Source organism: Mesocricetus auratus, unplaced genomic scaffold, assembly GCF_017639785.1.
Source record: "Mesocricetus auratus isolate SY011 unplaced genomic scaffold, BCM_Maur_2.0 Super-Scaffold_100004, whole genome shotgun sequence".
NCBI classification, from domain to species: Eukaryota; Metazoa; Chordata; class Mammalia; order Rodentia; family Cricetidae; genus Mesocricetus; species Mesocricetus auratus.
The window spans coordinates 1,566,166-1,582,408 of NW_024429189.1; the positions used below are offsets into that span (position 1 = coordinate 1,566,166).

Here is a 16,243-nt window from a genome sequence, read left to right on the forward strand (position 1 = left end):
GGTGCGCGAGGCGGGGCGGGGGGCTGCCGGCTGCGCTCGGGCCGGCGCGGCGGCCCTGCGGACGGGCGCGCCATGGACTTCAACATGAAGAAGCTGGCGTCGGACGCGGGCATCTTCTTCACCCGGGCGGTGCAGGTGAGGCCTGGCGCGACGCTGCTCGCGGGGCCCGGATGTGGAGCGTGCCCCGAAGCTCCTTCCCTGCTGCTGCTGCTGCGGCGGCGGCGGCGCGCTGGGGACAGCCTGGGTCCCTGCTCCCCTGTCCCTGAGCTGCCCGGGGGAGTTCCCAGCGGGGTCAGCTTCAGCTCCCTGGTGGCCCAGGGTTGGGGCCTGGATCCGGTGCCTGGGCACCCGGCAGTGCCGGTTTGCAATGACAGGTTTGCCCACTGACCTGGCGCCTGCACAGCTTGGGAGGTGAATGACCACTGGGTGGTTCCTACTTCCCCGCCCTAGCCAAACGAGTCCTGGCTGGCAGGCCCAGGTCCACACGCAAACGTCCCAGTCCCTTCTGTGGACCTCAGTCTCCATACCCGTACAATGGGCAGGTTGGTGCTACGGTTCCACTCAGTCCCTTTCACACGCTTGGATAATCAGGCCGGAAGCCAGGAGTAATTTCCTTTCTGTTCTGCGGGAGGCCTGTTTCCTTTTCCTTCCCAGGCCTAAAGGATGGTGACAAGGCTAGAGTCTGGCCGGGTGCCCTCTTTGGGTTCTGTCCAGGCCGTTGATGCTTGTATTGGAACAAGTTCTAAGCATTTGGGATCAGAAAGAGAAACTGAGGCGAATTGTTATCATAGTAAAGGGCTGGAGTGGGTTATGGATGTGACTGCTTCGCTTGTGACCTTGGGGATGGGGCGTTTACCTCACTGGGCCTCTGTTTCTCCGCCTGAGAAATGGGCTCTCTCTCCTGGGATGGCTCTAGGTGCAGCTGCCCTGGTTAAGCCACACATGTGACCCTGCACAGTCATCAGACTCACTGTGACTTTCTGCACAGCAGGTATAAGGCTCAGGTCGGAGGTCTTGCCTGCCCTGAGGGTGAATGTGCGTTTCTGGGGCTTCCATACCCCGGGGCTGGCCCATCTTTGTACCCCAGGAACAGGATCTATATGCTGCCCTTGTGGTACTTGTTGACTCTGCTGAATCCCGCCCCTCCCCCCTCAGAGGCCCATGTGGCCATGTTTACTAGAAAGCTCGGGTTCCCATGAGACCTGGTGTCCCAGTGAGGATTGCTGCTCCCACTCCCAGCTCCAAGCGTGGTGGGCAACCTCAGCACCAGAGAGGATGCCATCCGAGCCCCAGGCTCTGCAGGAGGGGAGAGCCTGGCCCGCGTTGGCATGGCAACCACACTATCTCACACATCTGTGAAGAACCTGATCTGCTGGGTCCTGCCACCTGACCTGGCCAGGCCCACAGAAAGGCCGTGGTGGCTTGGGCTTCCTGGATCGGCCGATGGGGGCAAGCCCGCAGGGTCTCTGGCTCACACCTGAAGCGGAGCCAGTGCCCAGGCCCGGGCTGGGGTGGAGGAGGGAGCTGAGCGTGTTATAAATAGAGGCTTTCTGTGCTCCACACCCACCCTCCTGCTGATGCCATCTTGCTGGAAACTGCCTTGGGCTGGCTCAGGCGTGATCCCCTTCCCCTCCACAGGAAAGGGACTAGACAGCAGGAGGAAGGCGCCTGCAGGGTGACCCAGAGAGGCGTCTGCCACGGTAGTCATCAGGGAAGATGGTGGTATTCTTAATTACCAGGACGTGGACTCCTCCTTTGGGTCAGGGTTACCAGACTTGCTGAGCGAGCACACAGCACCTGTGTGGCTCAGGGACACTTCTGAGGGACTCACCCACCCCCATCCCACAGGGAACGTGGCCTCCCCAACTCGAAACCTACGGGCAGGATCCCTTCTACAGCAGTGATTTAGGGGCCCCAGAGCTGTGTCTGAAACGTCAGTCAGCCGGAGTCTCTGAGGCAGGTGCAGGTGGCAGTGCCCCATCCGGGCAGGGAGGTGAGGGAGGCGTGCCACACACAGCACATTAGAGTAATATGGTGACACGCCCGTGGGTGGGTGTGGAGACCCGCTCCGCTGAGACTCTCCCCAGTAACCACAGTGCAGGTCTACAGGGCCTTCACCCTCATCCAAGTTAGGCAGGTAGCGATAGGTGAATGCTTTGGGGGCTCGGGAAAGCCCGAGAGGCTTGGGAACTGGTCAGGATCCGTCTGCTTGTTAGCATCCTCCAGTGATACCACTGGTGCCCCGGGAGACTTCACAAGTGGTAGCACCAGCGAATGCTACCCCGGGCTCAGCAGAAGAGCCCACGATATTTGAGGTCCCAGATTCCATACCCAGTATTTCCAAAAAGGGAACTATTAAGCCCACACTTTACGCTGGCCAGATATTCTGAGATGGGTTTTCACCATTTTCCAGGGAGAAACTGAGGTCCCCGGGAGATGCTCCTGCCTCTCTGAGCTTTTTCCTCAGTTGGAAAGTGGGGGTCACAGCAGTTCCACAGCAAGGGCAGGGACTGTAAGACAGACAGGGAGAGGCTGAGCTGGACCCGCAGCTGAGGGAGGAGGCTTTAGAGCAGGGAGAAGCCCAGGGCATGCTGCATAATTGATGGCTGCCGAGAGGCTCAACCCCGATGATTCATCCCAGGCAGTGGCTCTGCAGGGCTCCAGCCTCCTAGACCCTGACCTCAGGACAGCCCTTTGCTCAGTCTCAGCAGCTCCATCTGTGCAATGGGCAGCCTGAGTGCCCCAGGCTGTTCAACCACGGTCCTTCTTCCTGATCGTACACCTGTAGCAGATTTCACCTTTCCGGTTGGACGATGACCCTGGGCAAACCTGGTCACCTGGCTGGAAAAAGCTTGTGCTTGGCGACAGCTGTTCCTTGTCTTTTAGATTACATGGTGAGGACTTGGACTGGTTTCTGGTTATTCCTAGGTGGCCCACATGGCTTTAGCCAGCTCTGGCTGGGAACCCATGTGACCTCGCAGGTCCTGGGTACACGCAGCAGCTGGCTCTGATGGGCTGGCAGTGCTTACCACACCCAGAGGCCAAACATTTGCCCAGTCTGCCTCCCACTCCCCCCCCCCCAGCAGCAGTGTGGGCACTTTACACTGGCACAGGTTCAATTCCAGCCTCTCGTGTAAGCCACACCTTTCCATTTCACCCTGTAGAGCCTGTGAGAAGCATCCTTACTGTCTGTTTTCAGGGGAAACAGACCCGGAGAGGCAAAGCCACTTTCCCAATGTCACACACTCAACGGGTAGAACTGAGATATGAATGGGGTCCCTTTGATTCCAGAACCTGAATTTTTGCTGGTGCCCCATGGAGTTCCTTGGTACTTCCCAGCCTTGCTCTGGGCCCCCTCTGTTCCCTAAGGGCTTGGTACTAAGCCCTGGTGGCCACCTCCTCCGAGTCCGTACTCATGGGCGCATACATGCTCTCGTGGAGAGGGAGCAGAGCTGCTGTAAGGCTTCCAGGAGCCACGATTCCAACTCACACAACCCCCTCCCTCACCCTAGAAAGGGGCAGCTGAAGTCCAGGGTGGGTGGTGAGAGGCCACCCTCCAAAAGTTTTTGACCCTGGGACTCTCTTGCCACTTTCATCCCAGTTCACAGAGGAGAAATTCGGCCAAGCAGAGAAGACTGAGCTTGATGCTCACTTTGAAAACCTCCTGGCGCGGGCAGACAGCACCAAGAACTGGACAGAGCGGATCCTGAGGCAGACCGAGGTGCTGCTGCAACCCAACCCCAGTGAGTGGGTGCGGGGCAGGAGGCAGGCGGGGCCCGGTCCCGCTCAGGGCCTCTGAGCGGGAGGGGAGGCCAGACTGGTACACAAGAGCTGAAAGCCTCACTTGAACAGTGGGGAAGGTGGCATGAACTGCAAATGCCAGCCCGGGCTCCCTGCCAGAGGCGGGACAGGGCTTGACCAAAGTCAAGCAGGGCAGCTGACTGCAGGGGAAGCCCAAGGAGCAGAAGACTGGCTTGGAGGCAGCCTGCATGTCACCTGTCAACCGGCAGTGGCCTGAAGTGTCCAGAGGGGTTCGGGACCAAGGCCAGGGCACGTTCACACCTGTGTTACACACTGTAAATCCCACTTAAATGGGGAGACATGGGAGGCCCTGACTTCAGTGCTGCGGGGCTGCAATCAGCTGTGTCCCATCGTTGAGCTCTGGCGCCCTCTCTGGTCTCACAGGGTGGGTGTGGGTGTCAGAAATGTGTCTGGACGTCTTCAGTGTGGGTGCCCAGTGGGGGTTGGGGGCTGGCCAGGGTTTGTTCTGTCACTGTGGCTGTCATTTTTGGCTTGGACCGGAGAGCCCTGTGGTTGTGGCTGCTGTCTCCCTACAGGTGCTCGAGTGGAGGAGTTCCTGTATGAGAAGCTGGACAGAAAGGTGCCCTCGAGGGTCACTAATGGGGAGCTGCTGGCTCAGTACATGGCAGAAGCAGCCAGCGAGCTGGGGCCCAGCACCCCCTATGGTGAGCAGACCACAGGGCTGGGGGCTGGAGTGAGGGGCACTGTCTCTGGCCCCTGCCCCCTCCCTGTCTCCCTTCCCCTCTCTTTTTATTTTGGACTAGGTTTCCCTATTTAAGGCTGACCTTAAAATCACAGAGCTCCACCTGGCTGTGTCCCCTGGGATTTAGGGTGTAGGCCCCAATTCCTTCCTGTTTAAAAAATGATAGCGATAGTGGGGCGGTGGTGGCACATGCCTTTAATCCCAGCGCTCGGGAGGCAGATCCCGGAGTTCGAGGCCAGCCTGGTCTACAGAGCAAGTTCCAGGACGTCCAGGGCGAATCTCTGTGAGTTCGAGACCAGCCTGGTCAACAGAGAGAGTTGGCTCCAAAGCTATAGAAAAACCCTGCCTGGAAAAACAAAATAACAACAACAAAACAAACAAACAAAAAAAGAGATTGCCTGAGTTTGTTCTGAATGTAAGATCTTCCATGAATGTAGACAAGAATAAAAGAACAAATCCTCCTGTCTCAAAAAACCAAAAAAAAAAAAAAGAAAGAATCCTCCTTTAACCAGTTTAGGGGTATGTGCGTGTGTGTGTGTGTGTGTGTGTGTGTGTGTGTGTGTGTGTGTGTGTGTGTGTGTGTGTGTGTGTAATGTGTATGGCATGTGAGGTGTGTGTGGTGGTGTACAGTGTGTGGTGTGGTCTGTGGATGAGTGTGGTTTATGTATAGTATGTGTGGTGTGTCTATAGAGTGTGTGTGGTGTGAATATGTGTAATAACTGTGTATGTGTGTGCAGTGTGGTATGTTTTGGCATGTGGATGTGTTTGGTGTGGCATGTGTGTATGTATATGTGGCATATGTATTTGTGTTGTTTCTGTGGTACTGGAGTTGGGACGTGGGGCCCTGTGCATGCTTAGCAGGCAGTCTACCCCAGCCCTGGGCTGTGTGTGTACATGTATGTGCATGTGGGGGCTAGAGGCCCAACCTTAGGCATCTCTCACCCTGTTCCAGGAGACCAGGTCTCTCCCTAGGACTTGGTGCTTGCTGGCTGATTAGGCTAGGCTGGCTGGCCAGCAAGCCTTTGGGTCAGCCTTGCCTCAAATTCCTGGATGATGAGCTTCCAATCAGGTGTCGCCATGCCTGCTGTTTCCGTGTGCTGTGGGACTGACCACAGGTCCAGGCTTGCCCACAGTGTGCTTTACTAGCCGAGCCGTCCCAGGCCTCACAGCTACGCTTCTTTCTTTTTTTAAACTTTTTTTTTTTGGCCGGGCGTTGGTGGCGCACGCTTTTAATCCCAGCACTTGGGAAGCAGAGGCAGGCGGATCTCTGTGAGTTCGAGACCAAGCCTGGTCTACAGAGCGAGTTCCAGGACAGGGTCCAAAACAATACAGAGAAACCCTGTCTCGGAAAACCAAAAAAAGTTTTTTGTTTCTTTCTACTTTATGTACCAACCATAGTTCCACCTCCTTCCTCTCCTCCCGCTCTCCCCTTCATGTTCTCCCAACCCATACTCCATCCACTCCTTAGAAAGGGTAAGGCCTCCCATGGGGAGTCAACAAAGACTGGCATATCAAGTTGAGGCAGGACCAAGCCCCTCCCCCCATCTAGGCTGAGCGAGGTGTCTCACATAGGGAATGGGCTCCAAAAAGCCAGTTTAAGCACTAGGGATAAATCCTGGTCCCACTGCCAGGGGCCCCACAAGTCAGAACTGTCACCCACATTCATAGGGCCTAGTTCCCTCCTATGCAGGTTCCTCTGCTGTCAGTCCAGAGTCAGTAGCTTGGGTCAGCTGTCTGTGGGTTTCCCATCCACATCATGATCTTGACCCCTTTGCTCATATTATCCTTCCTCCCTCTCTTCGACTGGACTCCGGAAGCTTGACCCAGTGCTTAGGTGTGGATCTCTGTATCTGCCTCCATCGGTTACTGGATAAAGGTTCTATGATAATTAGGGTAGTCATCAATTAGGGGAAGGCCTGTTTAGGCACTGTCTCCACTATTGCTAGGAGTCTTAGCTGGGGTCTTCCTTATGGATTCCTGGGAGTTTCCCTAGCACCAGATTTCTCCCTAACCCCACAATAGCTACCTCTATCAAGATTTCTCTTTCCTTGCTCTTCTGTCCCCAAACTCAACCACCCCATTCCCTCATGTTCTCCTCCCCCCTCCTCTCAGCACCCCCATTTACCCAGGAGATCTTACCTGTTTCCCTTTCCCAGGGGTATCCATGCATGTCTCTCTTAGGGTCCTCCTTGTTACCTGACTTCCCAGGGGTTATGGATTGTAGTCTGGTTATCCTTTCTTGATGTCTGATATCCACTTATGAGGAAGTATATAGCATGTTTGTCTTTCTAGGTCTGCATTACTTCACTCAGGATGTTTTTTCCTAGTTCCATTCAGATGCCTCCAAATTTCAAGATCTCATTGGGTTTTTTGTTTGTCTTGTTTTGATTTTTTGAGATTAGGGTTTCTCTGTGTAACAGCCCTGGCTGTCATGGAACCGGCTCTGCAGGCTGACCCAGAACTCACAGAAATCCGCCTGCCTCTGCCTCCTGAGTGCTGGGATTAAAGGTGTGCACCACTACTGCCTGACTTGATATGAGCTTTTCAATGGGATCTTCTGACCCACAACCTTTTAAAAGTTATTTATTTTTGTATGTATGTGTGTTTTGCCTGCATATATGTATTGTACCACCTGTATGCTGGAAGGGGTGTCAGATCCCCTGGAGCTGGAGTTACAGGCAATGTGAACTTCCTAACATGGTGCTGGGAATTGTACCCTGGTCCTCTGAGGATTATCCAGTGATCTTAACTGCTGAGCCACCTCTCGAGTTCATAAGTCATTGTCTTGCAGATCTATTATGTTCATGCTGGCACACCTCATTCTCTCTTAATTTCAGAATTTTATTTGAATATATCTTATATGCCGTAACAGATAATTGGTTTATGTTATATATTCCAGTGAATTTAGAGTTGTACAAACATTTCCATAGACCAATTAAAAAATTTCCTCATCTCAGCTGGGCGTTGGTGAAGCATGCCTTTAATTCCAGCACTCGGGAGGCAGAGGCAGGCGGATCTCTGTGAGTTCGAGGCCAGCCGGGTCTACAGAGTGAGTTCCAGGACAGCCTCCAAAACAGTACAGAGAAACCCTGTCTTGAAAAACCAAAAAAAATTTTTCCTCATCTCATCTAAAACTGTCCCCTTTATAGAGTCAATCCTGGTTCCCAGCTCAGGCTACCAGTAACGTTTTTTGGGTCTGTTTTCCATTGCTCCAGCCCCATATTTAACCTGTTAAGAAATTGATGGGCTGGGGACCTGGCTCAGTTAATTGATGATGCCTGCGACTTGATCCCTAGCAACACATAAACTTGGTATGGCAGCGAAGAGAAAGAAATTGCCGAAGTTTTTTCCATCTCCCCTAGTAGTAAAGATCTTCCGCTGTCTGGATTTTAAAGCTCCTGGTTTTTTCATGGCCTAGAGCAGTGGTTCTCAACCATCCTAACGCTATGGCCCCTTAATACAGCTCCTCATGTTGTGATGACCCCAACCATAACTTTATTTTTGTCACTACTTCATAACTGCAATTTTGCTGTTGTTGTAAATCACCACATAATCTGTGTTTCCCTATGGTCTTAGGCAACCCAGAGGTTGGGAACTACTGGCCTAGCAAAAGACCTGTCTGGGTTTGTTCTGTCACGTGCTGCAGGCCACAGCGTTCGTTGTTCAGGAGGGTTGGCTGCTGGTGTCACCTGCCGTGTGTCTCACCCAGGTTATTGAGAAAGGGCATGGATCTTTCCTGATGTTTTTTCCAGTTTCCTTCTGTAGTTGGTCAATGTTTGGTGTGTATTTTAGAGCCCTATTAGGTCCATGTTTATCTTTCTGATGGATAGCGTGTGTGTGTGTGTGTGTGTGTGTGTGTGTGTGTGTGTGTGAGCATAGGACTGAAGTCAGATTTGAATGTCTTCCTCCACTGCTCTCTCATTGGAACTGTAGCTCATTTACTCTGCTAACCCCGGTAGCCAGTGCACACCAGGGATCTGCCTGACTCCACTGTCACTGTCATCTGTAACAAAGGTTAGAGATGCCTGCCACCCCACTGGCTTTTATGCAGGTTCTGGGGTCTGAACTCAGGTCCCACGCTTGTGCAGCAGTCACTGAGCAGTGCCCCACCCTGGATTGACTGTGTTGTCCCCATGCAGTGCCCCTCATGAGTTTGTGTTCTCAGTGCTTGAGAGGTTGAGTGTGGAAAGCATCTAAGTCTGGAAGCCTGAGAGCAGCTTGGGCAACAGAGTAACACTCCATCTCAAAACTAAAATTAAAATGCTACTCATTGTCTTTTGTCAGACTTTCTGCCTGAAAGTCCATTTTGTCTGATAACTGTATGGCTATTTAGATCCAGTGCCAGAATGCATAGTATCTTTTTCTGCCCATTTCTTCTTAACCTGTTTACTATATCATAAAATCTCAAGCATGACTCTAATCAATGACATTCAGTATAGACAATATTTAGATAGTTTTAAAAATATCAGATAGTCATTGACTTTTCTTTAGGGTGCTCAATCCATTTATGTTTTAATGTAATTATTGATGTGGTTAGATTTTTTTTCATTTAGGTCTTAGGTAATTTTTGTCTTTCTTTACTGCCTCCTTTTATATTATTGTTATTTTGTATTATGTTTTCTTCTTCTTTGTTTCTTTTTGTCAGTACTGGGTATTTAACTCTGGGCCCATATGTGCTCAGCAAGTACTCTACCAGTGAGCTACATCCCAGATCCTTATCCCCCACCCTTTTCTTTTTTAAACAATATCCTATTAAATTGCTCATAATGGCCTCTAGTTCTGGGTCTCCCAGTCGTAGCCTCCCAGTGGATGGGACTGTGGGCCTGCCCACCATTCCCAGCTTACTCTCCTCATTTCAAGCCGGCTCCCAAAGAACTGTTTGGGGTCAGGACATGTCAGCTAATATTGGTCAGTGGTTGTTTTTAAATGTCTTCAGCCACTGAGACTTTATCAGTCTGTGTATGTGAATTGGGAAACCATCTAAAGGTTGAGCAGTTTACAAGTCTAGCTCGATTTCTGTTCAGCCCAGGGTGGGAAGTTACTGTGTGCTCTCCAGCCTGTCTCAGACATGCTACAGGTGTGCTTGCTGGGAGGTTTTCTGGATTGTGTTAAATTCTGGCAGGGGTGGCGCCCTTTCCACCAGGTCCCCAGCTGCAGGTTGGCTGCTGTTGTCAGTGGTGTCACCTGGGACGCTGTGGTGTTTCTCTCATCAGCCTCAACAGCAGCTGCACGGGACAGTAGCCAGGAAGAGATGGCGCATCCCCAGAATAATACCCTTCATTGTTCTTACCAGGGCCCAGCTGCTCTTCAGAAAATGCCTCTCCATTTGTTTCTGTGTTTTGATCAATCCGGACTCTGGAAGCTAATGTCCTTAATTTCTGGGGGAGATTCGTCAGACTCCTTTTCTTCATTCTAGAACTCCCAACCCTTTGGTTTGCCCTTGAGACGCTAGGCCTCATCCCCTGTCTGCTGGGCCCCAAGAGCCACTGTCCATCATTGTAGGGCTCCAGAGCTTCACGCTGGATGCCCATCTGTCTGTCCCACGTTGGCAACTCTGTAGGTCACCTCCACTTGCCTGGCAGACTTCTGGGGACAGAGTGACCTGAGTCTTGCCCCTCCCTCACCCTACAACCCTGTCTCCCTAGGGAAAACACTAATGAAGGTGTCCGAAGCTGAAAAGCGTCTGGGAGCAGCGGAACGGGACTTCATCCACACCGCCTCCCTCAGCTTCCTCACTCCCCTGCGCAACTTCCTGGAAGGGGACTGGAAAACAATCTCGGTGAGTAGTCTGGGACCACTGCTCTGAACTGTGCACAGGCTGTCATCCCAGGCAGGGAACCCGGGCCTCTCCAGAGGTGGCTCCTGTAGGCTGAGTGACCAAGAATGACAGTTTCCCAGGGGTCTCTGGCCAGGTCTCACTGTTCCTGTCCTCCACCCTGCAGAAGGAGAGGCGGCTCCTGCAGAATCGGCGCCTTGACCTGGACGCCTGCAAAGCACGGCTGAAGAAGGCCAAGGCAGCAGAAGCCAAAGCCACGGTAAGTGCCCCTGCCTCTCCTTGCCACCAAGCAGCTGTTGGGGTTCCAGAGATGGGGCACACAGGGACCTGGTGTTTGGCATGCTCTTTCTTCTTCCCTGGCTGGAGCCAGACTGCTGACTTGTCAGGTTATGGCTTCTGTCCCCACCCCAGGGTAGACATTTATGAAGTAGGCAGGTTCACAGTGCCTTTAAGTGGGCTGGGCAGCCTGCAAGCCTCCTGGTGGGTGTCAGATGGGATTCTTGCATGCCTCTCCTGCCTCTGTGGATGCTCAGCCTGGCCCTGTCTGGGCATGGCTTCCCTACTAACTCTCCACCTGCTGCTTGAACATGGGTACAATGTGCCCTATGCTTAGGCTCCCCTAGGCTGAAGGCTGTGGAGAGCACTAGAGCTGGCCAGCCCCCAATCCCCATGCAGGGACTGTCTGAAGAATGGCCTGGGCCATCCTGCTCCTCCTTCACCCCAGAGCCCACTGGAGCCTGCTCAATCAGGGCAGAACAGGCTGAGCTGATTTGACAGGCCTAGGCCAAGAGGGATGCTTAGCATGTAAGGGACCTAACAGCCACCTCAGGTCCTGAGAAACTCTTAGGCCCTGGGCACGTTAGGAAATCTATTTCTCAGACTCTAGCTGAGGAAAGGTAGGCCAGACCAGGAGAGCCTAGTGGCTCTCCACTCCCATAATGCACCCTACAACATGGCCAGTGTGGTCACTGAGGCCTACACTGCCTCCGGCAAGAGCCATAGCAGGCTCCCAAGTCAACCAAGGTGTACAGGGCACGCATGTGGAGAATGACTGACTATTGTGATCACCTGTCAATCACCTGGGCAGATGAGCCCGACCCCGTTACTTCTGTCTTTTCCTAGTCAACTGCAGAGTGACTGCTTTTCCCCTTGGTACCCAGAGAACCTTGGGCCTGTGAATCAAGTGAGGCAGGAGCATTGTCCATAGGGACACAAGCTCAGCAGCTCACTCCTGGGCCCTTATGTGCCACTCAGGACCCCCGAGGGAGGCTTGTGAGTGTCCTTCCAGTCCTTCTACGCCACCTTGTGCTGGGCTGGCTATGCCTGCTTTTGCTTGCTGTGGACTTAACTAACTCTGTGTTTTTGTTCCTTCCTGTTCTGCTTTGGGTAACTTGGCTCAGTGTGAGGGAGATGTGAGTATACCTGTCCCTTGCTGTGCTGCTTCTGGTTCACCCGTCCTGTCCGAGGGCCCTCGTGGTGTGGCCAGCCCAGGGCATGCCCTCAGGCTTTGCAATTGGCTGGCCTCCACGCAGTCTCCGGTTTGTGGGGATGCAGGCATCAAAGCCTGTGAGGCAGCTTCTTGCAAATGTCAGAAGCCTGTCACTCTCCATCCATGCATCCATCTATCTACTCTTATGGGGAGGGATCTGGCCTCAATGGAGAGGCATAGACTGTGGTGAAATTCTGAGCTGGAGAAAGCTGTGGTGGGGGAGGGCTGTGGATCTGGTGGGCCTCCTTGTGTGCCTGAGACTCAAAAGTGTGGCAGGCCCAGCCTGTGGCTTACTTGGACTCTCAGCACATCTGTCCATTGGGTCTTCATGTTGGACCCATTGAGCCCCCAAGCCTGTCCCATCTCCAGATGGTTGGAGCAGCTGCAAAGGGTCTGTTATATCTGTGTCCTCCTGTCCCTGGGGCCAGAGTTTCTTGCGTCTCCTTATATAGGAGACTCCGGGGCCACCTCCTGGCCTCAACACTGGTCCTGGCCCAGGGTGACCCCCCTCCCCCATGAACTCTGTTCCCCGCCAGACGGTGCCTGACTTTCAGGAGACTAGACCTCGTAATTACATTCTCTCGGCCAGCGCCTCTGCGGTAAGCACCCTTCCCACTATGCCCTGCCCCACCCTGGCCTCCTCTGCCTACAGCTCCTGCCACTGGCTCTGCCAGCGCAGGACCAAAAGCCAGAAGGTGAGGCAAAGCCCTGCTCATGTGACAGGCTGTCCTAAGAGGCTGAGGGGCAGCTCAGAACAGGGAAGTGACAACTCCCTCTGTTCCAGTCGGGCCCACCAGGCAGGCTGATCTGGCTTCTTCCTATGCAAGGTGGAAGATGTTTTGTCCAGCTGCGCAAAGCACACTCTACCACCTCTAGGGACCTGAGGGACGGTCCATCCTATGTTCTCTCCTACAAGGGGACACCACCCCAACACCTCATTGTTGGAGGGGAAGGGGGCTGGGGTTAGGGCAGAGGCTGCCTGGGCTCTCTTAGACTAATCAACTGTTGTTTGCCTTAGAGCCCTTGTAGCTTGCAAGCTAGATGGCCTGGGAAACACGTGGAGAGCAGGTGGGAGGCCAGCTGGAGACCAGGGTGGAGGCAAGTTAGAGCGAGGCTGGGTGAAGCTGTCCTTCCCAGCCGTCTGGCCCTCTGCTCCTGTCCTGAACACGCCATTGTGTGATTTGTGCTCTTCATCATCCCATGGCTGGCAGTGGTCAGAGATGTCAGCCGCTGTTCATGCTCACCCAGGCCTTTCAGACGGCCCTCCAATACGGCACATGGCGATGTTCCCTCCCACTGTGGGCTGCGCACCCTGCTGGCCCAGTTCAGCAGTCCATCCACGTGTCAGGGTGTTATCCTAGGCCAGACTTCCACAAGTGGCCATAAATTGGGTCTCCTAAGTCATGGTGGGGGGAGGGGGTATCTTTCTTCCCTAGACTCTGGATGACACTTCCCGCTCCCTTCCCTGGGCCGAGTTGAAGGAGAAACATCCCGGAGGGTGGAGGCTGCCCTGTTTTTTTCTTTTGCCACTGGCCCCCAGTGTGACTCTGGCCCGAGGCTGCCTTTCTCTGCCGGAGGACAGAAAGGTTCAGTGACTGGCCCAGGGTCACTTGTCCTGTCCTGCCTCCAAGCAGGAGTCAGGGTGGGGTGGGGACATCTGGTCTCTAAGACCCACTTAGAGTTGGGGGCGGCTGTAGGAAAAGTACAAGCAAGACTTCCCAGCTGGCTGGCCCTGCATGTAGCATGCTAGATGGGATGTGGTGTCATTTCCCCGCCCTATGGCAAACTTGTTCCAGCCTCAGCTCCTGCCTGGGCTGGGGCAGGTTATGCAGGCTAGGATGGGCAGAGAGGTTGGGTCCCTGGGAGCCGGGGCAGGCACAGGCTCTGGCATCTGGCTGTCCCTCCCTCTCCACTCATGATGCCCACCTTTCCTTCCCTGCTCACTGGTGCTGTTGTGGTGTCCACAGCTTTGGAACGATGAAGTAGACAAGGTGAGTTGGGGCCTAGGGAGGCAAGGTCTAGGAGGTTGATAGAGGTCCAGGCTTAGCTGCTGCCATAGATAAGGCATCTATAGCACTGGATTCTGCCTTGCACTTGTTGGGGGTACTGGTCAGTGATGCCAAATCCCCCTCTGGCTAATAGTTGCTGTGCAGCACATTAGGACCCGCAGAGGCATCTCTTGATAGATCCTACCCTGATGGGTGGTGGAGGGTCTGTCATTGAAGCTACCCACAGATCCCAAGTTGGTGCTGGCTTCTTGAATGTCATTTCTAGGTGCAAAGCCAGGCAGCTGTGTTCTGAGGACAGTGATATGGTTTCCAGTAGGCCTCAGGGCACAGGGAAGGCTGATATAAAGGGATGCAGGATGGGGGGCTGTGCTCATCACTGCCTGCCCCACCCAGGCTGAGCAAGAGCTTCGAGTGGCCCAGACAGAGTTTGACCGGCAGGCAGAAGTGACTCGTCTTCTGCTGGAGGGGATCAGCAGCACTCATGTGAGTCCCACATTCGTGTTTCTAAGGGTCTCGCCACAAGCATGGACCCCAGAGCCAGCCCACAGACTGGGTGTCCTAGCCTCACTCAATGGTGCCTGGAGTATGGTCTGGCAGGGGACAGGATGGGGACGATCTATGCTGAGGCCATAGGCTACATGAAGTCCCGACCTCTTCCTTCCAGGTGAACCACCTACGCTGCCTCCATGAATTCGTTAAGTCTCAGACAACCTACTATGCACAATGTTACCGCCACATGCTGGATCTGCAGAAACAACTAGGCAGGTGTGGCTGAAACCCCTTATATCTCCTAGGCCCAATGCTTCAGGCCAAGGGCCTTTTCTTCAGAGCTCAGAAAAATCCCACAACACATGAGACTGAACTGGAGGCTCTGCATAGAACCCCATCTGGGTACCTAATGACCTAATGTGGTGAGCCTCACAGGGCTGCCATCAGTGCCAGGAGTCACGGGGGGGGGGGGGGGGGACGGGGGACGGGGACACGGACAGGGAAGAGAGGTGGGCTCTAGTGTTTGGGCTAGGGAAGTGGGCAGGGACAAGCAGGTGGGATGATCTCAGCTTATTTTTTCTTTTTGTGCTGCCAGCTCCCAGGGCACTATGTAAGTTATTGGTGGGTATGGCCTCCTTGTGTTTAAACTGGCTGATGTCTCTGGTATGTCTTGTAGAGTATTTGAGACTCTTGGGTTAGCGCTGACTGAGACACCCTCATTTCTCTAGATTTCCAGGCACCTTTGTGGGCACTACAGAACCTGCCTCTCCACCCCTGAGCAGCACCTCACCCACCACCACTGCAGCTACCATGCCTGTGGTACCCACTGGGGCTGGTTTGATCCCTCCAGAAGAGGCAGCACTCTGTCTAGAGGAGGTGGCTCCCCCAGCCAGTGGGACCCGCAAGGCGCGGGTGCTCTACGACTACGAGGCAGCTGACAGCAGTGAGCTGGCCCTGTTGGCTGATGAGGTGAGTCTAGGGTCCTGAGGAAGCAGGCAAGAGCTGGACAGGAGACCAGAAACACTGGGTCTGCACAACCTAGTCATTCTGGAATCCCTGGACCCTGGGGAGGAGCTGTGGGTGTCAGGGGAGGCAACTGACTACAGGTCTTAAGAAGCAGTCAGTCCCTAAACGGACATGGCCCAGTATAGCCCCTTAGTGACACCCTTCACAGGGCTTAGTCCTGGGGCCTATTTCCAGGGCACAAGTTCCGTCTCTGCTCCCCACAGCTCATCACTGTCTACAGCCTGCCTGGCATGGACCCTGACTGGCTCATTGGTGAGAGAGGCAACAAGAAGGGCAAGGTCCCTGTCACCTACTTGGAACTTCTCAGCTAAGCAGCCCCCTTCAAGGCCCTGCCACTACCTTGTCTGCTGGAGACATATCTTTCTAGGATAGGGGAGCTAACCCTATTCTGGCTGTGGCTCTGTCACTCAGCTATGAAGGACCTACACAACAGAATGGCTCCAGGCCCCTCTGCTATCCCTGCTTCTGACCTGCATCCCTGCATACTCCGGGTTTCCCAGCTCCCTTAAGGCAGGAGGGATACTACATTTGGTACTACAATATGCTGGGGATGCTCTTGGCATGAAAAGAATATCTATCTGCCTTCTAGCTGTGGAAGGTTGAGGGGGAGAGCAGTTAACAGGGCTAACGGTCAGGGACTGGACAGTCTGGCAGGGGACCAGAAGGGATGGTCAGAGCAGCAGCACCAGGTGCTGCCCCTCCCTCCTTCCGTCGCAGCTCTGGCTGAGTGCAGTGGCTGCAGCCATCACTCACGCAGTTTCTAACTGGCATTCTTTCTTCTGCCTGTCTTGCTTGCTCTCTGGCAAATAAACTGTTTGTGTGCAGATTGCCTGGGCTCTTGTCAGGGTCTCAGAGTGCATGAGTGGCCCTGAAAGCGTGGTTAGACTTCATTATCTCCCTTCTCTGGGTAGGGTTTTCATGGAGCCATGGCACAAGCTTATTCCCAGAGT

At 53.9% G+C, this 16,243-nt stretch overlaps 1 protein-coding gene across 17 annotated transcripts; it reads left to right on the forward strand.

Annotated features, from left to right (window-relative positions):
- Sh3glb2 (SH3 domain containing GRB2 like, endophilin B2) lies at window positions 1–16,117 on the forward strand. 17 transcript variants are annotated; one of them, XM_013124817.3, is made up of 14 exons: window positions 1–135; window positions 3,602–3,743; window positions 4,338–4,466; window positions 10,150–10,283; window positions 10,447–10,539; window positions 11,681–11,692; window positions 12,306–12,368; window positions 13,206–13,355; window positions 13,737–13,760; window positions 14,172–14,261; window positions 14,443–14,543; window positions 14,863–14,877; window positions 14,996–15,236; window positions 15,497–16,117. In XM_013124817.3, exons 1-14 carry the CDS (start codon window positions 73–75, stop codon window positions 15,602–15,604), a joined length of 1,365 nt encoding a protein of 454 aa, XP_012980271.1. In that variant the 5' UTR covers window positions 1–72; the 3' UTR covers window positions 15,605–16,117. The 17 variants fall into 17 exon arrangements, with proteins under 17 accessions (XP_012980271.1, XP_005085544.1, XP_005085545.1 ...); XM_040745057.1 differs by lacking the exon at window positions 15,497–16,117 and adding an exon at window positions 2,703–2,894 and having other exon boundaries at window positions 22–135; window positions 14,863–14,888; window positions 14,996–15,127; XM_021236200.2 differs by lacking the exon at window positions 1–135 and adding an exon at window positions 2,736–2,894.
- The last annotated feature ends 126 nt before the right edge of the window (window positions 16,118–16,243 follow it).